The sequence below is a fragment of the Nestor notabilis genome, unplaced genomic scaffold (genome assembly GCF_000696875.1).
Source record: "Nestor notabilis isolate BGI_N333 unplaced genomic scaffold, ASM69687v1 scaffold18361, whole genome shotgun sequence".
NCBI lineage: Eukaryota > Metazoa > Chordata > Aves > Psittaciformes > Psittacidae > Nestor > Nestor notabilis.
The window spans coordinates 1-23,796 of record NW_009915335.1 but is presented as its reverse complement, the minus strand read 5'-3'; the positions used below and the strand labels follow the sequence as shown (position 1 = coordinate 23,796).

The 23,796-nt window shown below is 37.8% G+C and overlaps 2 protein-coding genes across 3 annotated transcripts; both read right to left on the bottom strand.

Moving 5' to 3' along the window:
- Positions 1-504: 504 nt before the first annotated feature.
- Positions 505-1,804, bottom strand: LOC104413173 (claudin-11-like). Its single transcript, XM_010024097.1, has 3 exons — positions 1,582-1,804; positions 899-940; positions 505-578 (listed from the first exon to the last, which is right to left on the bottom strand). Exons 1-3 carry the CDS (start codon positions 1,802-1,804, stop codon positions 505-507), a joined length of 339 nt encoding a protein of 112 aa, XP_010022399.1.
- Positions 1,805-10,578: 8,774 nt separating this feature from the next.
- Positions 10,579-22,954, bottom strand: SKIL (SKI-like proto-oncogene). 2 transcript variants are annotated; one of them, XM_010024095.1, is made up of 6 exons: positions 21,848-22,954; positions 17,232-17,329; positions 15,577-15,815; positions 15,125-15,366; positions 13,844-14,068; positions 10,579-10,998 (listed from the first exon to the last, which is right to left on the bottom strand). In XM_010024095.1, exons 1-6 carry the CDS (start codon positions 22,952-22,954, stop codon positions 10,837-10,839), a joined length of 2,073 nt encoding a protein of 690 aa, XP_010022397.1. In that variant the 3' UTR covers positions 10,579-10,836. The 2 variants fall into 2 exon arrangements, with proteins under 2 accessions (XP_010022397.1, XP_010022398.1); XM_010024096.1 differs by having other exon boundaries at positions 15,125-15,329; positions 15,684-15,815.
- Between the last annotated feature and the right edge of the window lie 842 nt (positions 22,955-23,796).

The following is a 23,796-nucleotide window of genomic DNA, read 5'->3' as shown; positions in this document are numbered from 1 at the left end:
CACATGTAAACATGGAGTTTTGTGATGCCTCAAACAATACCAGCAAAAAGGAGCCTCAAGCAAGTCCCACTGACATACAAGTAAGGCACCAGGAGTGAGGATTTTACTGTTCCTGGAAATGCAGACTGTGTGTATATTGAATATTTGCTTGACTTTTTCAAGAGGAAACTTAACAAAAAAAGTTACCTGAGGAGTTCAGGGAAAGAAAATGAGACCTTAAACGAAGGAGGTGGCCATGCCTGGTGTGATTCCTGTACAATCAACCCCCATTAAATGAGAATACAAACATTCATTTTAAAAGCTTGACTCAGGTAGTGAAAGACTAAATACATTTCAGCTATCAGGCACACCAGGATAAATTTCTCTTTCATGGAAAGCTGTGGGTATCTAATAGGTTAGAAGCAGAAGCATTTGTCTCACGATTTATTTCTGCTGGAGAGAAGATTTGCTTCTGCTGCTGAAAGACCTGTTTACTTATTTATTAAATTTCATTCAACTCTTTCTTCAGGGCAAGCTTTTTCTCTTTCTCCTCTGCTGGATCCTATTGAACAACAGTAGCAACAAGGAAGGCAAACCTACTAAAATAAAAGTATACATACACACAGAAAAGGGGAACAGGAGCAACTCTGAGACATTCAATATTGCTAAGCACTGTGTGATGAAGAGTAGGGTCTGTAACAGAGAGAAATTCAGGAATAATCTTTCTAAGCTCTTGTGAAATTATTTTCACAGCAGTTTAAACAAATAAATAAGGAAACATGAAAGATAATAACAAGGAATGGTTGTTTCTACCCTGTCAGCTTTGGAAGGGGCATCTCTGACGTGCTAGAGGAGGTGGAATCTAAACCATACCAGAACTAAGAAGCACTGCAGAGTTAACTGAAACAGGTAAGATCACTAACTAAACTTACAGGGACAAGACTTTGGCATGCTTGATTAGCTCAAAAGATGTATTAATACTGATTAAACACCTTGCTTAATTTGTGCTTTACAGTAAATGAAATGAAAATTGCTATATAATTAGAAAACATCAAGACAAGCTAAGGAGTTACATCTGTTTGCCATGTAAAAGTTCTGTCTTGCCTTAGAACACATGGGACGTGCAAGACCATCAAGACTAATGACGATGTTCCAAAAGATTAAAAGCCATAGCAGCATTAATAATAGATGCTGAAAGATTCATTGTACTCAAAATCACTTTAAGGAATAGAACCTTCACATTTGTAATATTTCATTATCGTCTCAAAGCAAAACCCAAAATACTCCATTATACCTCAATATACTATATACATTTTGGAATGCAATCTAGCTACAAGATGTGAAAGGGACAGCAAGCGTCTAAGAACACTGATTAAATGTTAACTGGACCTTTACAGCCACATATAACTCATGATACCTGATACGATTAAAACCAAGTATTAATTTAAGGAAATCATGTTAAGAGCTATCTTTCACATTCCTTAGTGTATTTTATGAACCAGCTCCTGCGCTTCTGAAGTTGAAGGAGCTTCGTCATCAATTCCTCCAGCAGCAGGACCTGCTCTGCTCAGAGCAAGCTTTGCTCCTCTGGGAGTCGGGCACACATACCTGGCAATATGAGGATGTCCACGAGGGGCTTGCAGTGATAGAGACCTGTTGCCATGACACAGTCTGCCCACAGCCCCTTGGACCCCAGCTCATCCATTTTCCTGTGGGTGTAGCCGCAAGTCACCACCCAGTCATTGGTGGCTGTTGCCACAACCACCCCAATCCACCCTATAAAACTGCAGACAAATCCGGCCAGGTGCAGGCAGGTGGCCACCATGTTGATCCCTTGGTGGGGCAAGCAGGACGGGAGAGCACCCGCGGGGGTTCAGCGAAGGCGGCCGGCGAGCTTCCAGCTGCGGATCTGGGCTGCTGGGACTTGCTGTGAGCAGGAGGGATGGGGGTTTGGTAGGACGAGGTCTCTGATCAGGCACTGCTGCAAGCACTCACTGCCTCTGCCCAGCACCGTCCCTGGGAGGGGTTAGAGCTGCCTCCAGCCCTATAACACATGGGAGGAGCAAGCGGGGAGCCCCAACTTCTGCCAGTTCATCGAGAGAGTCAGAGGGGAAGGAGGGTGTGGAGAGGAGGAGATGCAGAATTACACCCACCCATGCCTGAAAAACAAACCAGGCTGCTTTATTCAAACGCAAACAGTCTGACTATTCAAAATATAGCATAAAGGGAGAAAAATTAAGGCAGTGTTTTCGGGCTGAAGACAAATGATCACACTGGTACCTCTTCATGGAAAAATATAGGGCAAGAAACACGGTGAACAAAGTTACTCGAAAGGTGGAATTGATCATCTCATCAAAGCCTGCTTTACTGCACAGCTGCAGTAAAAGGATAAAATCATTCTCGAGTTTTTCCCTGATGTTTCTAGTAACTGCAAAAACATAAGAGACCACTGCACTCTCTGCTTGTGCCTGGGTTTTCAGAAGTATTAATTAACACTCACGGACTCTTAAATATGTGTTTAACAGCACCTATTTCCACTTCTGAATGCTAAAATTAGAATAAGACACTTTTTACTTGGATTCATTATAGGTGTGAATTTTAGTCTACTTGATAGAACCAGGAACAGCCCACTTCAAAATGTCAAAAGAAGAGAAACTTCACAGCCCGCTCTGCATCAGGAGAAATAGGCAGGCAGGGAATTTTCCTGTCTTTACTTTGTACTTTCACAGACACATATAAATGTTAGCGTGTGCCAACACATCCCTAATGAAATTTCATCACTATTGTCCTCCAGTGCTCCTGACTTTGCTAAGGGAAGGTTTGGATCTATGCAGATAAAACATGCCTGGAGAGACCACTAGTGGAGAGTTGTCCCCACTGCACAGAGGAAGGGGAAAACTGGACAAGAAAATGGGAGAACAATAGATTTGATTCATTCCTAGAGCTGTTGATGAAAAAGAAATACTGGAAGCTACACTCCAAGATTTTTTTATTATTATTATTCTTTACTGAACATCAAGTGCTGGGAAAGAAATCTATCCTGCTTTTCATCCAACAGTATTTTATCCCATTCTTTAGCAAATAAAGTGAAAAACATCACCAAGATCATCCTGAGCTCCATCACATATTCCTTACATTCAGAATTCAAGGACATGAGGCCACAGCTTGTTTCTTCAAAGCTCCATCTAAACACTGGAGTTACAACATAAATAGTTGAAAATTACCTTTGGAGAGTAGCTTTTGTAACAAATAAACATGTAATAGTTGTTTTTGGTTTATATTGTGGGCTACTCCTTACGTGGTTTATGTATTTTTGTGAAGCCTTGCTGCCAGCTGGCCTTTCATTGACTTTCCCAATGTGATTCCACCTTTCTGTGTAGCTTGTTCTTCCACTGCACCCACTCCAGGTGAAGCCTGCTGTTCCTTATACCCAAGCACCATTTTCATGTTGTCAAGGGTTTGATTCTAGATGGATTTAATCTTTCCCAAAACAGTATTTCTGCTTATTTGTTCTTCGGGAGATACATTAGTCGTCTCTCAAGTGAAACAAGTGTTGTTCCATTTCTTGGACTGCACAATAGTGTTGGACTGATCACACACCACCTCCTGAATTTGGAAGGACACAAGCTGACAAACGGATACGTTCCTGCCTCTCCCCTTTGCTGATACAGTTTGCATTTTTTCAAGTCTAGAATTTCATCATTCTGTATATTAAACATCTGATCTGTTTGTATCAAATGTAAGTGTACACAGCTTAACACTGCTTTTTGATTAATACCAGGAATAAGGATACTTAACCACTTTGGGATGAGCAATCCCAGCCTCTGTTGTCTAACAGGACTGCCTCCACACAGTCCTTTGGAATTAAACCCCATGCATATTCTCTGAAATCACACTAATACTTAGTGTGAACATACTTCAAAGCATTTTGCGTTTCTTCAAAATACCAGAAAATTTTGCAACATCTTGATATCCCATTTTACTCCGAAGCTGAGATTAGAAGTATTTTACATGGTAATTATGCCGGCACATCCTAATGCATAAAAAAAAAGACTTTTGCAAATACTGTGAGATATTAATTCGCAGGCTGTGGGCACATCCTACCATAATTCAGTCTCCTACAGTTATGGTTTTATTAACCACAAAAGCTTTTAACACTGCCACGTTTTCCTTTACAAAAGTATTTTATTTTTCAAGGAGTATGCAGCAGCTCAACAGGGAAGAAGTAAATTTTACATGTTAGTAGCTAGTATAGTTCAACAGTACTCGACCTGGTGCCCAGTTTGAAATACTTTGTTAATGTGGCTAGAGACAGGAAACATATACAATTTTGTCAGTGTTATAAATAACCACCGATATTTAAGTGAATAGAAGTATGCTACAAGTGAACAATGATTCACAAGATCAGTAAAATAAGAAACAAAGAAGAATGATTTCCCAGCTATATGCTAAGTAAACTGATGCACTTAGAGAAATGTCCTTAAAACTTGCTATTTATGTATCTATTTATTTCAGGAAGTGTGAACGGCTTAAAAATCAATCTTTCTACCCTCTCACTCCAGCAGATTTCCCTTGATCAGCAGAATTGTTTTCTCTGACAAATGACTTGCATTGCAATTAGTCATACTTACACAAGTTATCGACACCCTACAGCTTTTTCTTGCGCAAAAACTCACCTTAAACTTTCTTTTTGCAGGTTTTTCACCCTGATAGCTTCTCCCTCACTTGGTAATACAGCAGGATAAAAACACAACGTAGGATGCAGAAGTCAACAGGTTTAAGTGGTACAGCTAGTTGTTAATTTTCTTCCATACTAAGGGCTGAGCTCATCAAAATATTACCAAATTCATCTTCAGTCTGGTTCATACCGCTCATTTCTCTCTTCAGCTGTAAAACACAGGCAAGTACATAGTAACGTTACTATGTTTGCAATAACCTGAAACATAATCAGGATTTCCTATATGCAAGAGCAGTACCTTGAAACAAGGACAAAGTGGTTTTGCTCTGATTTGAGGAGGAAAAATATCTAGTGTATGTGACCGCACTTGTGTATTTGTCAGGAAAAACCTCTCTATGAATAAAATAACCTAGAAAATCCCATAAATATCACTTGTAGTAAAAGTTATTTTTTACTACAACGTAGGGGGATTTTAAGTCACCAAGAGAGTAGAGCTTGCTGTTGTAAGCGGTGGAAGCTCAGCCTAAATGGAAGACCCATTCACACACAGCTTACAGGAACAGCTCCCACTTTCCTCCTGGCCACCTCCTGTCTCCTATTCTCAATTTTCTGTTATTTAGGCTACCTGATGGTACGTAAAAACATTAAGCAATGTAATCATAATTTACAAAAACTAAGAACTCCTGAGAGTCACTGTAGGGCATGTTTTCCACCAGCAGTATTTTTTCAGCCAATTCAGTAGAATTCTCGTTTCTGATTTTACCTTTGTATAGTCTTTTCTCTGGTTAAGTGTGGTTTTTATCTTGCTCATTACTAAGCTATTAAAGGTGTGAATAACTCAAACATTGCTGGAACAGTCAAACAACAACAAAAGCTGTGCACCAAAGTACAAGCCAAATACGCAAGTGGTGGTATTTACATGTATAAACACGAAATCTATGTTAAGATACACAGAAATCTTAGTGTCAATAATCTCTTTGTAGAGCCATAAATGCTTTAGATGGAGAGGGCAGGCAATTGTCTTGTTGATTTTGCTAAAAATACCCTTTAGAAAACTGGGACCTGCTGCAGGCAGCGGGAGTTGTGCAAACAAGTTTCAGTGTAATCAGGGTTCAATTTACCATATTCAAAGCAAGGAAGAGTCTGTGCTGTCAAACACCATCCAAGAAGTCAAGTTTAGAAGTCAATGTTTAAAAACATCACGGACAAGTGTTCTGACATTACAGTTCTTTATTTGTTTTTTGAATCCACAATCTATACAGGTATTTACAAGGCATGAAAATGGATAACAGCACAAAATACAATTGAGGTATAAGCTAAGAGCACAGTATGTCATGTTTCAATAAATATAATTCAAAATTTGTAAACTAAGTGACCAGATAGATGCATCTTGTTTACTAAAACCATATAAAATATCTGTTAAATCTCACGTGAGGTAGAGGACAGTTTTGTGTGTCATGTAATGCAACCACAGCAACTCTTAACAGTATGACTGTACATCATTGGCAAAGTATTAAAAATTGTTGAATGCACCAATCGTTTTTCATAGGCTTTTACTATGGTTTCAGAATAGTCATCCAACCTGTTGCCTTGAGCTAACAGAGACTGTTGTTTTGCAGCTACTTTCTGCAATTTGGGATAATTATATACTGGCGTGTCAACATCAATACTTTCAAGAGAATGAAAACACAAAAGCAGATTTTGTCAATCACAGAAAGCAACATAACGGCAACAAAGTATTTTTGACCAATTTTTTATTATTTCCTAGAATTAGTTTAAATACAATACAGCTGTGCTTTCCTTTAAGTGAGGTATCTATACTCCAAGAAAAAAAAATCAATTGATATTGTTACATTTAATCAATTTTCAAATAGCAAAATTTTATACCATTTGTTTGCTGTGCTTGATGAAGTGCTTAAAACTCATTTTTCAAGCATTTTCCAACTGAACCACTAACCCTGAAAAACCACAATTTTCTAAGTAATGGAGACACAATACAAAATGGTCGTGCAAGTTGTAAGCAGTAACTGCTACCGCAAAAGATAAAAAAACCCTGATGTCTCTTTGAAATATGCAACAAATTGAAAATTCTACAGTTTCTGTAATGAAAACTGATGAATACTCACACTGCCAATGTAATGAGCAAAAAGAAAATTGAAATTTGCAGCTTTCTTCTGGTTACTACTGACAGCTTAAATAAAATTAACGAAATATCGCAAGCACAGATTAATAGGTAGGTGTAATTATGTCTTTTGTCAACTTCACCACATCATAGAAAACTGTTGTGTGGGTCAATTACATGAATTAAGTGCAGAAAAAATACAAAGTCGTTATCTTTCCTGACAATCAAAATATATACTCTACAAACAAATGAATTCCAGGAAGGTGACTATGTCAGCGTGTCAAGGCCAACTTCATACCTAATACTAGGAAACTTTTCCAAAACTTTCGTAACACATTCTAGCTATCCCCTCCCCAACAGAAAGCAAGAGTGTATGAAGAAAACATCGTGACTTCTAAAATATGGGCCAAGACTTACTCTTTCAGGCCAGCTGTAGCTTTATGCTCCCACTCAACTTTTCCTACTTCACTAATTGCATTATGCCTTTACTATATACAAGTGGTTTTACACCTAAGCTATCAATATATTAAATATAGAATAAAATTAGTTTAAGAATGTGAAACATAACTACATTTATCTAAATACTCAAACTGAACTATATGCTTTACAAAACCTAAAACACAGACTAAGTTTGGAGATTTAGATAAAAATCTCTTTTGTCTTGGGATACATCACTACGCTGCAAAAGAGGGTGCTTTCAGACTGCCAAAATTACAAGAGTTTTACTCTTTAAGCTCTTACATTTTCTTGTTGATTGAAGCACACAAGGCAATGTGAAAGTTCTCTTTTAAAAGAAATATAAGAGCAAACTAGCTATTCCCCTTGAATCCTACTTACTTTGTTCCAGAAGGTACACTAGGCAACTTTGATCTCGCTCTGGGTGTTTAATAATGCAACTTTCAAGATTATGGACAATTTTAAGATTTTTTCCTACAGGCTTCACGTCACAACTATTCAGGAAAATTACTTCCTGCCTGGAAGATCACTGAAGACAGGACAAGTATTAATACAGAAAATGAGCATGCTATGACTAGAAGTGAGTACCTAATGACAGAATTAGTTTCTACCATTAAGTGTGCACTTAAATGAGGGCCCTTAAATGCACATTCCAAGTTCCTATATTAGGCTGTAAAATAAACCATTCAATATAACTAGCATAAGGTAGTGAAAAAAGGCTGACATACTTGTTCTAGAACTGATACAGCATTATTTACAATTTACTAAAAAACTATCTTTCAAAGGCTGTGAACACACAGAAATCTATGGCACATTTATGTATACATTATTACTTAAAATCAGTATAAAATTAAGTCTACACATATGAAAATTGCTTATGCTAAAGAGCCTGAAATTAATATTTAAGAATATTAAGAGGATTACAATAATTTAAAATGCATTCTAACTTCAGATGAACTAAATGGAGTATTTACAAAGCTACTTTTAAAGTCATTTTAATAAATGTTCTATCAGCTTTTTCAGCCAGATGTTTTCAAATGATTAGGAGGACTTAACTGCAGCTGGAATTGCTAAAAATTCATATAGCTGCTTGAGTTCTTGAAACAGTGAAAATGTTAGCACAAACCATGGCCACCAGCATTTTAATAGTCTACAGCATAAGCCAGTTAACAGCTGGTTGAGGCAGAGGAACCCAGGCTACACTAGCACTCTGTCACAATTGCCGCTGCTAAAGATAAACCAGTGGCAAAAGGGGAAATTTGAGCAGAAATCACATAACATAGACAAGACCTAAATGGAAACAGAATATACAGTATTGCAATATAATAATCCCATGAGTATTCCAGAAATTCAACAGCTAAGATATAAATTCTGTGGTAATTTAGTTACTGCAGCTGTATTAAACAACTCTATGGCCTTACCTATACCGACAATCAAACAAGTCTGGTTCAAAACACTGCTAAAGCAATTAGAAATACTCTCTTTTGATCCTTTAGTAACACCCAGCTGAAATTTTCCTGTTTCCCAGGACAGTATTTTCTTTCTTGCCCATCTAACTAATCCAACATAGGTTCAGTCAACCAAGTTGGACTACTTCAAGCTCCATTCTCTAACAATCACACTTTTATCACCATTCTTGCCTACTCTCCCTCCCTATAGCCACGGTTTTGGTGGTTGTTACAATAAAACATTGCGTTTTTAAAGCAAGTGGCGCATACACAAGCAGAATCATCTATAGCCAGCACCTTTCCTGCCAAACCATGCTGCAAACACAGGCTTTTCCCCTTTTTTTTTTTAAGCAAAAATTTAGAGATGGAGGGAAAAACTGTAATTGTTTCTGATCAACAATGACAAAGAAGAAGGTTTGGGTTTTTTTCCCATCTAACCTATTTTAATCATCAGTGTAAATATGACAGAGTTGAGAAACAAAATTGTACACAGCTATAAAAGAATCATTCTGCGACTCCATGGTATTTAATTTACCACCTCATTTCTCATCCACTTTAAAGAATTGTGCAATTTTGTCTTTTCTGTGATATTCAGTCCTGTCATACTACTGAAAGAGAAACAAAAGAGAACTCAAAAGTTTTCAGTTTTACTAGCTGGTGGGGGGGGAGATTAAAAAATTATTATTAAAAAAAAAAAAAAAGGAAGAAAAATACCAACGTAGGCTTTTACTAGTGGTTTCATCCCAAATTAACTGAATTATTAAGAGAATAATAAACCTAGTACCTCAAAAACAGAAGCTAAAGCACAGGTTAAAATTACACAGTGAAATGCTAGAATTACTAAAATATTCCTAATCACTGACATAAATCAGCTAACATCTGTCAGCTGTATCAAACTTTTTGGAGAGAAGTGAAAAAAGTGTTTCTTCGTCCCAACTTTGTAGTCATGCATTTAATCCACTAGGAACCAGACTTCTGCAGTACTCAAACATTATATATACATAAAACAGTAATTCTGTACAATCACACACTTTCAAATGTTATAGCTTAATAAACATGCTGAATTTCTTAATTCATGGTAACACTACCATGCCATTCAAATACAGAGACTACCAAAATGATTTTCAAAGTGCTGCATCTCAGAAGTTTATTTTTTAAGCTATTATCACAATGTCAGTTAAGGCCTGTTCTATGCAATGGAAGAAAAATTCACCAGTTGGCAAGAAGCTCAAAGTGCGGAGGCTTATGGTATGAGAGAAACTGATACATATTTTTTAATAAATATTACTTTTCTTGAAAGCTTTACCATCTGAAAACCAGTTAAGTGAAGCTTCCTCAGTTTCTAGAAGGAAAAGCCCCACCTCCAAGCTTTTTATTAATGATGCTTTCATACCTACTACGTAGAAGAAAAAAAAAAAATGAGAATTTTTAATTTCCAAAGATTCCATTATAACTGTAAATTTTTTCATTTACAAAAACACCCTAATGTTTTCTTCTTCCAGCACGGCAAGCAAACACTGCCTCTAGAATTTTTTAGATTGTTAATAATGAGTTGTTAAATAGAAAGTACTGAAAGATCAACCTGACTTCACACAATGAAATTATGGGGAAAACTCATGCTGTTAAATCACTTTTGATGATCCATCATCTGTCACTGTGGAAATTTTAAGTATTACCTTACAGAAGGAAAGCTGCCTTTACTTTCCCCAGTTCAAGAATGCGTAATTCACACTGAAACCCAAACTATTTTTGTCCTTGAAGAATTCAGAATGTTTTAAATGTACTTTTATAGCTGGATGTGCAATTGATAGTAAAATAAAAGATCATCACATGTATTTTAACAGACAATATTAAAAGGTATACAGTCCTCAAGACTGTGTTAGAAATAGAACTGGTCACTCTAAATCAAGAGTTTTGCATTTTAAATTGTTTGAGAAAAACACCAGTACAAATAAATGCAGATTTTCATCGGTTAGGAAAATCTAAAAATGTATACCTATCTGTATTTATTTATATATATGTATATCTTCATCTGAACTTGTCTGGGAAATAGAAATCTGCAGAGAATACTTATCACACAGAAACTGCTCACAATTCATTAAAAACCAAAACACCCTGTTTGAAGGACGCAGTCAAGCTTCCTCTTTTGATTTCTATTTTCCTTTCCCATTTTTTGAAGATTTCAAGATCTGCAGCTTCAACTCCTTTATCATCATCTCTAACTTTTCTCTTGCCTCTCGTTCTTGTCTCAGTTCATCCTGAAGCTCTTGTCTATCTGCCTCTGCATGATCCAGTCTCTGTCTCAATTCTGCTAGCTGTAAAAGAGACAAAGAGAGGCAGAGTAAATTTTAACAAACTTATTTGTAACGTCAACTGTTCACTTCAAGACACCACTGATGACTATCCTATGCATCAGACGAAAGGACTTCGTTCATCGGTTTTTATCAGCTCCTCTTCTGCTGTTATCAAGAATCATGCAGTTACCTACTACACCTATAACAAATGACATCAGTATGCAAAGCTGCATAAGCATCATATAAATTGTAGTTGTATCAACTGTCACACTAGGCCATGTCAATAACACATACAATCTGCTAGGAAGATGTTTCACAAATCCCAGAATAAAGAGCACTTTTCCATTTATCAGCTTCATTTGTCTTACCTGACAAAGTATTTCTCCTTTATTTAAAAGCCTGAGCGCATTTCTAGAACAAACAAACCCACCAACACTGTTTTGACACCCTTTAGTATAAATGAAACAGGCTTACCATAAATGACATTCAGATAACCTTGAACATAATGCCTGTTCATTTATATGTGTGTTCAAATATGAGTCCATACAATTATTATTTTTTTTAATGTTTTGTGTTTAAGCACAGAAATTATTTTTCATCTTTGGAGTACAGTAAAACTTGAACTTATTTACAGTGAGGTCTGGAAATGACTGATGAATTTTTCAAGCATGGGAAAGTTACTGGCAAATCACTTATCCATATACTGCCAGTAGTTAAACAGGGAGGAGACTGGAAACCAGCTATCTTCTCTACCATTGATTTAAGGGGTTATTCTTTAAAAAAAGCCTCAGTGAATCTAAAAAAAAATCATCAGCCTTTATAATGATAGGTATCTATCTGATCCAAATCATCACTAAGCTCATGAAAACGAAAGAAGCAGGAGTGCACAGGATCTCTGGTGTTCACCAACTGCTGTAAAATGTGTTGGGCAAAGGAACTGCTGTGCTGATTTTAGAGAAACATCACATTCAGCAGCCTTCACCTCCACTTGTACCATCAGAAATATTTAAATGGTTCTTCAGATAACCAGAAATATTTAAGCAGTTTTAGATACTACTGCAAGTCTTTTGACTCCACTACTGTGATGAAGTAAACTGTTGCAATACAGTAATGCACTGCTTGCATGTTGCAACATGCACATAAGCATGTCTCTCGTTGAGTTTCGATTCCAGCTCTAAGGAAAGGTTTCAGTTGTGGTTACCCTATTCCGATTGACAGAGTAAAGCAACAATTAAACTAGACAATTCATTAAGGAAGTCAAAAAAGGGGAGAAGACACTTAGTGCATCTTCAGACAGGCCTAGAAAGAAGACGACATTTAAGCAAGTTGCAAACCCCAAATTACTCATTTTGCTTAATGTAGAACAGGGCTGCTCCCAGTCCACAGTTCTCAGACAGAAAAGGCAGCCTGGGCAGCTGCTTCAACAAGACATTAGATTAAGGCTCTTTTTAAATGCTGCACACACAGCTTGGGGAAGTTGCCTGTTGTCACGACCTCTGTTTAACTTGGGTACTTTTGACAACTGCTTGGAACCAAGGGTCTATTCTAAGATCTGATAAACAGAGAAAAAGGTTCAAATGATATGTTGCCAATAGCTCTACCACACAGGTAATAACAGAGTAAACTTTCTTGAAAAGAACGCATTTGCTTTTCAAAGTCTAACTTTAAAAGAAACCAATCAACCAATCTCCTTGGGAAACAATGTATGGTTTTTACCCTCTGAAGAAAGTAAGCTATGCAAGCCATATAAAACATGCTATACACGATTATCTTCATAAATTAGAACATGTTGTTACTTGCAGTAACAGGGCTTGTACCAGATGTTTAGTAAATCAGGCCTTAGTCAGAGAGGATTATTTCTGGCAGCAAGGCCAGGAATCTGTGGAGTGGGATGTCATCAAATTAAATTCATGAGAAGGATTTATGATGCTAGTCTCTGCCCTACTCCCCAAAAATACCAAAACCTGTCTCTCAAGTACTGCCTGTTTCTTAGTTTGACACAGTAAGAACAGGAAATACACAAAGCTACTATCAAATGACCACAAAGCTTTACTGAACTTAAGTTTTACTTTTGTGTACTTTTGAAAAGCTCTGAAGTCTCTTTTTCTGTGACATGGTACAAAATACATCAGTATACACCTAATGATAATTGCAACTGATTTTGAAAACAGGCATTCTAAGGCTCCCTGGGGCATTAACTATATTTTTCCCATTGGAATGGCATGAATAACCCCCAACATAAAGCAGCAGTAATAAAAGTTAAAAAGAAAGTGAAAGAGAACACAATCTCCACAGCTTTTGACATACAAAACAAAGAGGCAGGAAAGAAAAACAAAAAATGGAAAATTTCATTTCCAAGAGACCTTTTGCCCAAATGCTTTGATACAGCACAGATGGGGTCCTATCAGACAGTCAGATAGTGCAGATTATACCACCGAAGATCACAAAGAGCACCAAGGTATGCTACTAATCTGACAAAAAGGTGGTTGAGAGATTTGGGATTTAACGTACAAGGAAGAAAAAAAGAAATAGCTTATTTCTGTAACTAAAATGAGAATGGTTAGTTCTATAACACGGGCAAGCCTATACGCATTAAAAACACAACTTGTTTTAAATAAGGAGGTAACAGACCTTAAAGATTAATATTTTGTCAATACCATCATGTGTTTCTGTAAGTTGCATTCTACCTCAGTTTCAGTCAAGGAACAGGGAAATAAACATTGCTGTCACTGCGACCTATCCTGGTATTCATCTATGGTATCAGAACACACAGAGAAGATGAAACCTGAAGGTGGCTGAGCAATAGCTTCACGATTTCCTCATACATTAAATGCCATTTTGTTTGAAAGAAACTTTCCCTTCTCACCTGTGCTGCATATTCAGCTTCTTTGTCTTTTTCTAAATTGGAGTCGCAGCTACACTTTTGCTTCATCACTTGGTCCAGTTTCTTCTCCAAGTCTCTCTGCTCAAAATAAAATTCTTCCATTCTTTGAGCATGCTCTGTTTGCAGACATTCAAGTTCTTTTTGTAAATTCTGCTGCTCTTCAGTTAGTTCCTTCATAGATTTAGAGTTGTTCAACATTTCCACTTCCTGTCAAGAAAAACCAGGATCATATACACCTTGGTTCTAAGATCAGAAAAGTAAAAAGCTGCATTTAAATGTGTGTCTGTAAATGATGAGGCCAAAAAGGGCACATTTATCTACGCATAACAATAAACTGATAATGGTACCTACTCCCTAATGACAGCCTGGAATTCTGTAGCAAGCATTTCATTTATAAGAAATTATTTATACACAGGGCTTCCAGAAACAGATTCACAACTTCCAACAATGAACCTCAGAAAGCAGCAGCACTGATTTACTAAAATATACTTTGAAGATATAAGAAGTGCATCATCAGAAAACAGAATAAATGTGTTTGATTCATTTTTCCATTAGCATTTGCAGGGGGGGTTAAGTCTTTTTTTTTTTTTTTTTTTTTTTTAAAAAAAAAAAAAAAAACCTTATTTACAAGCTTTACCACCAACAGCAGAACAATTTAAAAGTAGCAGCTCTAGAAGATTAGGTCTGGCCTATGAATGTAAGAAGCAAAGACAGCGTTTACCTTAATTCAGAAAACAAAAAGGAGGCAAAATCACAAATGAACACCAGCTTCTAATGTCATCCATTATTAAGAAAGGTTAATAAAATCCCCCTAAAAACAAGGGATTATCAAATAGAAACAGGAAGGTGGTATTCTTTTTTATACAGGACAGCGATAAGACCATTCCTAGAACACCAATGTCTGCACCTTTACAATCCTGGAAACTGAGAAATTTTAGAGGAGTTAAGCTATATTTGCCAAAATACTTAAATACTTGGGACACATTTCAAAATTATTGGTTTTCATTTGGATAAAATGAAAGAAAGAGCTGCTTGAACACCATAGTTGCAAACTGAAAAGACACCTATTACCAGTGGACTCAAATCTAATGAGCGTAAGGGACATTAAAGATTTGGTATCTGGATTCAAGCTGAAGGAGAAGTTATCTGTGTGCTTTGTGTTTTTAAATGAATGTAATCTGTGATAATGATCCAAAACCAGCTAACATCACTTTTCTGACGTCAAAAGCAAGAAAGCAACATGCACTCAGATTGGCACTGTACCATTTGAAGCTGCTGTTTTCTCTGCAAAATGGTATTTAGTTTTTCTTGCTGTTTGATGTAGGTTTTCATTACTTCTTCCATAATCCTTCCCTTGTCATCTTCACAACTGATGTCCTTCATGAGAGTTGGGGACAAGGTTCGTGCATCATTACCTACTTCAACACGGCTAGAGTCTCGAGTGATTTTGGAAGAAACACGTTCAGATCTTCCACCTCTTGCAGAACGAGTTGACACGGGTGGATCTATAGAGAAAAGAAGAACACAGCATAATAATCACTGAAAATTAAACTTCCAGAGTGAAAAAAAAATGAAAGGAAAACACAAGATGATAAAAAAGTCAAAAGAACTTTTGGAAAACTGAAGTGACATCACAAAGTAATAGACTGCTGTTAAGCTTCCCAAAATGACATGGTATAAGAAAAAAAGACTTCAATGAAATTTTCACTACTCACCTAAATGTTTATGTTGCTCCACACCAGTTTTCAAGTCAATTTTTTCCTGTTCTTCCAGAGAAAGGTCTGGATAGGAGGCAGCTTTTTTGTGCTTTCCACTACTGTGCTTCCTCTCTGACTGTCCAGGTGAGGATTTAATTACTTCTGAAGCTTTGACTGCTGTTTTTGCGACATCCTTATATTGCGATGCAAGAGATACATTTGGGGCAACCACTTTATCACACATATAAAGGTAGTAACTGAAACAGTAAAACAGTAAAATTAAGAACGAAAGGTAAGACATCATAAATTATGACTGGCAGAGAGCAGTAAGTTTAACTTGACGTGATTTCAAACTCTAAAAGCTTCAGTGAAAAATAAGCATTCCCTTTTAAATTCTTCCTATGCAAAAGGAAATCCTAACAATCCACTTAATCTTTACTGAGTAGATTATCCAGATAAGGTTTAGAGGCCATAAAACAAAAGGATTTTCCAAACATGGCTGATTAAAAAAAATTGTATAGAAAATTATGTGAAGTCTTCATTTAAATGCAAGGGGTGAAATTTGCTGTTTGGAGAGTCCAGACTCTCCAGCATTTTCATAATCCTTATATCAGCAATGGAGGATGGGGGAAATGATCAGTGTAGTAGGAATGACAAAGTTGCGTACTGACAGTGCTGGGGCTATTTGAGACAAATGCCGGACTTTCTTTCCCACATACATTGAGCAATCCATCTGGATTTTCACAGCTCCTGGGATCCTGGGAACATCCTTCTGTATTACCCTAACCTAGCTACTAACTTATCTAGTACAGAGGGAAAAGAATGCCAAATGTGCTAAGGTTAGTGCCACGACAATCAGTGTCACTATGCCCAAGTTCTCATTGCTGTGTTCAATGCTTCCCTTTCTCCTAGTTCTTAAGGAAGGCACTGACAGAAAGAGCAAACTAAAGGACCATAACAGAAGTTCCACCATTCGCGTGTTTGCGTGGGAACTGGTTTGATGTGTGTGTGTTGCTTTGATGCGTGCTGCTAGCCAAAAGAGTCTGATCTCACCCATATACGGTAAATGCACAACCACACAGGGAGGAGGGGAAGAGCTATGTCAAGAAAAACTGTTCCCTCGCTGATACAGATGACAAACTGTGTACTATGTTAAGGAAATGCACTTTGTTTCTAAAACCAGGAAACTCATCAACAGACAATTCAGCCACAGTCATTGTTCCAGCATGAAGAAAGCCTTCAAACAGCTTTTACAAGTCTTTTTTTGAAAAGAAATTAAGTTGCACTCATGGCAAATAGGCCCTATGCACCTTTCCACATGCATGCAGTGTATTATAATACAAAAGATCAAAAATTACCTTCTGCCATTTCTATTCTGAAAAGGAAAATTGTAACTACATTTCAGTTGTATTTCCTACTGAAGAACACTCACAGATCACAGCTTGAGTTCTGTACCAAAACACCCTCATAAGCAGATCATTAATATTTACACTAAGAAATGTATAAGAAGGTAGAGTTCAATTATTCCTGTGAAATCCCTTACAGTTTTCCTAACAACTCTGGAGGCAAGTACTTTTTTTTTTTTTTTTAATTTCAATTACCTTTAAATATCCACAAGTATTTAAACACTTGTCCATACACTGCTTATAGTTCTACATAGGAAATTCAGTTACCTGGGATGGAAAAAGGAGGGTGGCTGAGGATCAGTTTCTGCTTCTTGCTTTATCACTGGATACCATTGGGATAATTCCAGGGTCTGCTGTGAATCTGCCTAAAGAAAGAAATTGGTAATTGGAAGATGGGTATATGTTACCTGCATTTTCATAAACGTTCCTCAGTGGAATGGCATTTACACCATGAATACATACACACTACAGATTTGGGGTACTGGAAAATGGAGGACCTTTCACAGAGATGCAAGGTGACTCAAGCCACTGAAGTGTCTTCCATCTCCAGTTTCCCATGATAGGCAAAGTAGCAGAAAAATTAAAAGAAAATCTCTTTACAAACCTATATAAAAGCCCTGCTGAGTTTCCAGAACTCTGCCAAGGGCATGCTAAAAATGTTTGGGAGAAACAGAAAGCAGAAATTAGGATTCCCAAAAGGTAGTAGGAGCCTTTTGCAATAATGTATCCATATCATAGTAAAAACCTGCCAGATACATTATTACAAAATGAAACCTGTGAATAAAATTGAAGAATTAAGGGTGTTCCTGAGACAGAACTTCCTTCAGCTGCCACAAAGTCTTATTACAGAACTGGGCAAAGCTGCTGCAGTAACATGATGACTCCATTCCCCTTGCAGTAACAAACAAATTAATTCAGGTGCATCACAGTACGTGATCTTAAAAGACTTCTGTGCATTTTGTATTTGGATAGCACTTCTTGTTCTGTTTGTCTCAATAAATATTCTTTGAAATACACTTCAGTCAAAGTTACTAGTGATACTGTGTGCCCCACTGCGAAGTGACTCTTAAATTTCAAGTGAAAAGCGTTTTGTCATAAACAAGACTCATAGCTGAGAAATTGGTTCTTAATTTTATTGTATTAAAATAGCCTTGGGAAGCAGGTTTTGGACTAAGGTGTGGTTGGTTGACCCCAGCCACCAGCTAAGCACCTATGCAGCCGCTCCCTCACAAAGCCAAGAAAGCTCCTAGGTCAAGATAAAGACAGTTTAATAGAGAGTATCTCTTTGGTCACAAATCCGAAGCACAGCACCATACAGGCTGCTACAAAGACAGTTAACACCATTCCAGCCAAAACCAGTACTTTTGGAAAGTTGGTCAACTAAAAAAAAAAAAAAAAAAGCCTATAAACCTAAAAAATAAACCTAACAAAAAACCCCAAGAACAACAAAACCCCTTAATGTACCAAAGATACATTATCAGAAAAGTATGTATTTATGCACACTGTCACAGAACTTCATCCCCGGCAGGCAAGTGAGCTCCCTGTTACAGAGGTGTGGCTTGTACCAAGGTCTGCAGAATCAAGCCCCACTTGACTGTAGCAGAGACCAAATCACATTTACAATACTCTGGTCGAAACTTCCAGCCCGCTAAATTGAGCTCTAGCAATGAAACTGAAATTTAACTCCACCCTGTGGTTCCTCAAATGGGTTCCAACACAGACAGAGAGGAGGGAGGGCACAAGGAAGTTAAGCTCCAAAACAGTAAATTCATAATCAAGCCTTTAAGTAACAAAGATTTAAAATAAGGTTAATCATCTATAGAAAAATGACTCATCCTGACACTTGTCAAGTTTTTCTGCTTATTCAGATCATTCTAATAATTTAAATAATGTACACATATTCTACTTATACTGCATTTAGTATACAGTAATCCAATTTTTACTTCTGAACCACATATTGTTCATGTTTTAGAACTCACATTTTAACATGTTCATATATTTACATTTGAAACTCTCTATTGGGTAATTGCTATTTTCAAGTTATTTGGTCAGATTTTTGCATTCCCACGTATTTCAAATGGAAACTAACTTTACTGTCTATCCATCAGTGTGCGTTTTGGAAATGAATTTCACAACATGCAGTCAATTTTTTTACTTAGGAAAGGAAATGAAAGGTAAGCATAAATAAACATGAAGTCTTTTCCTAAGTCTATTCTTCCCCCATCATCCTGGTTAATAAAATAAAGGATCTACTTCAATATATACAGGTATATTATATTATCTAACAATCTGTTTAGTGTAGATGCTCTTAAAGAATTCTGTAAACAGAATATAACCAAGTTGAATCGAATGACTTCTATCCAAACTCTCTTAAAGGGCTACATGAAAAATATTTTCTTCTAAGCTAGCTGAACAAAGCTGTTCTTTAAGGAAAAAAGGTAAGTAGTGGTTTCAGCTAATCATTAAGCCAGTAGTATTAGCAGAGATGGAATTTATAAAAATGCTCAAAAGAAATGTTAACTCTCCACACTGAGAACTTTTCGCCACGCACAGTGACCAACGCAAGGATTAGTCTGAGAAGCAAGACAAAGTTTTAGTACAGTGATTATCAGAAACTGTCACAAAGTCAAAGGGAACGAAGATCTGACAGAGCAGACATCAGCAGTGACAGTGGCAGCTGTCCCATCAAGAGCAGGTGGATGTTTCACTGCAGTCTAGAACTCAACAGAAAATGAGAAACTCGGTGCCAATCTAATACACAGCTTACAGCCTTCTTTTTAGCACAAAGAATAGAAATGAGTTAACCTGGAGAGTACATTGTCTGCTCTTAAAACATTGAAAGCAAAAGTGTATTTGCACTGTGTGGTGAATAAACTCAGAGGAACACTAAGGAGAAATGCAAGGCACAGATTTAGAATGCTCCACAGACTGAGGAATTTAATTGATAATTTATTATTATTATATGGACAAAGACACAGCCAAGGGCAATGGTTCTTCCTGAGCCATCCACCATAAGTTCAAAGATACAGTGGCCCTTCAGAGGACTGACTCAGCAAAGGTGGCAAAAAGGTGACAGAATAGCAAATGGCACATCCTGCAAATAAACTTTCCTAGGAGTGTAAGAAAAGGGAATGCCTACACATTGCACCTAGTACCTCTCACACACCACAGAAATGAGGGAAAGGAAAGCTGACTGAAGCAGCCCAAGCTGTCCCAGGACAAGAAAACAGGCTGTGCTCCTACACTGCTCTATTAAACTCTTCTGCTCTTTTGTACTTCCCAGATGAATATGCACAAAACAAGGCGGGGGGGGGGAAGACACCCAAAACCCTGTCTCCCACTATTTCATCTCTCTTCAAGTTTTCACAGTTTCTCTCTCATTCTGATTTCATATGTTGCTTTGTAAGAAAGAACTAACGCACATCTGCAATGGAAGACTCCATCAAGTTTTTGTCTTTCATTTGCACCAATCAAGTCCAAAGCACCGCTACTGCCAATTTCAGCTGGGTTTTTTTTCACCTGTACACATGAAACCAAGAGATCTGGAAGTCTGAAATATGCTACTGTGAAAAGGGAAGTAAGATTCTAAGCATGAATATAGAATTTATTTCCACTGATGCATCCACCATACTAGAGTTTAACACCTACACTGGCATTGCAAGGATAAAGATTGCCATGCCTTTGTCAGACAAAATGCAAATTCTCCTTGTTATGAACTTACCTGCATCTTCAACTAATTCAGCATATGGAAGCATGCCGTACTGCTAGCTTGGATGGAAATTTTCTGCTGAAATCCTTTACTGTGGACTGGCACAACTATAAAACTACCTGTTACTACAGTAAGTCTTTCTGCAGTACAAACTTTTCAGAGGTATACCCTGAAAGGCGCAAACTTACAGCAGACCCTTTTGGGCTCAGCCATCTGGACTGCTCTTGCTGCTATTTCAAAATCTACCACAAAACATCATGCAGGCAAAACTGATATATAATCAAATCATTAGCCATCAAGCAGACATACAAATGCCAAATACACTGAAAAGAAGCATAGGGCAAGAACCACTCAAAAACCTCTTACATTCAGATTATACCCCAAAAACTGTACCTTCTACGAATGGAAACATCTATGATGTTCAACATTTATCTGGTGCTTATTATTTGAAGTAGAAGCTCTCTAAGAGAAACATGGTATTTTTGAACCACAGCATAGACTTGCAGCAGTATTTTAGGAAAAAACATGACATCTATTATTAACCATTGTCAAGATACCGGCCTACAGCTCATTACTTGGGCTGCTTAAAACCCCCTCTTTTGGGCCTATTTCTCCGTACAACTGGTTTAAACGTAAAGCTATTGCTGAACAAGCAGATTTTGGGCTTCTAAATAGCAACTTAACCAATGCACCATTACCCTCCTCATAGTCATGAGATGGGTAGCTAGCAAGCCATGTTGCCATACGCTGTATGCGTCTGGAGTAAAAATAACAAATGTAGAACTAGTTCCCAATACTTGATATTCAAGCTCCTTTCTGCTTTGCTCAGCTGCTGCAACACACGCTGCATAAAGCACACTCAAAGGTCAAATGGGAGAATGAAAATTTCCACAATAGCTCTGAATTTTCCAGAGACCGTGTACCTTAAAACAGAACAAGAACCAACAAAGCCAAACCAGCTCAAATGAAGTTACTTACAGCCCAAAAAGGAAAGAAATTACCACACCTTTTAATAAGAAATGTATTTCCATGGTGAAGCTCTCCCACAAATTTAACTTAGGCTTGATTTGACAAGCATTCCCACTTACAAAAGGCAAGCAATGTGCTTCCAAAACAAGTATTTACGTGTGAGCAAAAAGAGATTTGGGAGTTTTACAAGAGTAGGTGAACTTACTTTGGACCGAGTTCTTTTCTGATTTTTCTCACTAAATTTCTCCTTCATTTCCTCCAAGAGATGCTTCAGTTCCCGCTCCTCTGACGTTCCCAAGTATTTTTGGTTAATATGCAGGTAGCAATGCCACTTTGACGATTCAAATCCCCAGTGGCAGGTCCTCTTGTCCGGGGATCTGTGCGAATGCATCACAAACGTCTGGGGTGAGAACATCCCATAGCACTCCAAACACTGGATACAGGGATCATCCGGAGCAAGGTAGAACTGAGGTGCAAACAACCCCTGGCACTTGCCCAGGCATTCATGCTCTACTTCAAAGGCACTGCCAGTCTCTTTCAACTGGGCCAAGGTGTTCTTACCAGGGAGAAAACTGCCATTTTGTGGAAAAGTGCGAGGACGCAGTAAAGCATTGCATAGTCTCTGAGCATCGGTCAGCGTAATTAGCCCACAGGATGGAGCATTAAATGGAAGTATTCCCAAAACCTTCAAGATATGAAGCTGGTCGGAAGTGCACCTTGAGCAGTATATATACAGTTCATCACATACCGTGTTGATCTGTTGCAGTGAGAAGTCTCGGAGAACTGAATTCAACACTTGAGGCAGGCAAAGTCTTTTTTCTCCTCCGACTTTAAAACAAGAGATGGATTCCCCCTCCAGAACAGTCTGGGTGAGTTCTGTGGAGCTGTCCGGAGGAATGAGCAGCGGACCAGAGAGTATCTGCGGCGATGGAAGAGGCAAGAAGACAGTGGGTGACATACTTTCCTGGGAATAACGAGCTGAAAAGGCTGCCGGTCCACCCAGCGAACTCTGGCTGCTGAGGTGGAACTGTGCCAATGTGTGTTTCAAACCTGGATTTAAATTCAAAGGCTCAGAAAGCGAAGTACTGTTTGGTTTGGCAGTTTCCCCATCAGCCTCCACAGGAGTTTCGTCATATTCGTCCAGGTTTTCCTTCTTTATGGTTGGCAATTTATTCATTACGACTTCAACTTTGCTATTTACATGCATCTCTGTCATTGCTTTTTTTAATGGAGGACTCCCGTCCTCTTGGATCCCACTCCTTTTTTGGTCTGAAACTAGACCTAGAGGGAAGTTTATTTGTGGGCTTTCCATTGCTAAACACCAGAACTTTAATTAATTAAAGTCCTGAATGTGCATTTTCCTGCTTGTTCATAAAAAAAAAATGAAACTGAAGCCAAGTGCTCTTGATTACCAAGCTCAGGTACACCAAGTTTCGCACTCCTTTCAGTAAAACGTTACTTCTTCAACCTCCAACAGTAAAATCTGTAACACATTTTGCACATAGTACTATAAAATCAATAAGAGGGTTGTGCAATTGTTTTTACAGGTTTTTGTTCAATTTTCTAATATAAAAACCCCACTGCAATATGCATACAAAAGCTTTCCCTTCATGCCCTACCCACTGTTTCACACAGCAGTCTAGTACAGCAATTTAGTAAAAAACGACGTGTTGATGCCAGTGTGCATCCTTGATCTTTTTTCCCTTTAAAAAATATACTGTCTTTTCAAGTACGTCCCTGTTTAAATATTAAAATAGAAAAATGGTCTCAGTTCAAAGAACGCCGATCTTAACGCAGCTGATCCAAACCATAGTTTAAGTTGTATGAAAATTTTATTTGGCACTTTCTGTTCCTGGAGATCAAACACAACCTTAAGGGTTCGCTTTACTGTGCTGCCAACTTCATGATTTCACCACTGCCACGAGAGTTACTATGGCAGTTCACAAATAAATCCACAAATTAAAAGGCTGGTCCAGATCGCCGGCAAAAATTGAACATCCCTCGAGAGTCACCTTTCGCACAGATGTCACTGGTGTGTGTCACGATTTTCCCACCCCAAGTTATTAGTAACAGAGGTAGGATCCAGGCCATCGGCTCAGTGCATGTCTGGTGCTAACGCAGAGGTCTGTCAGTCCTTCCAGACAGCCTGCGAAA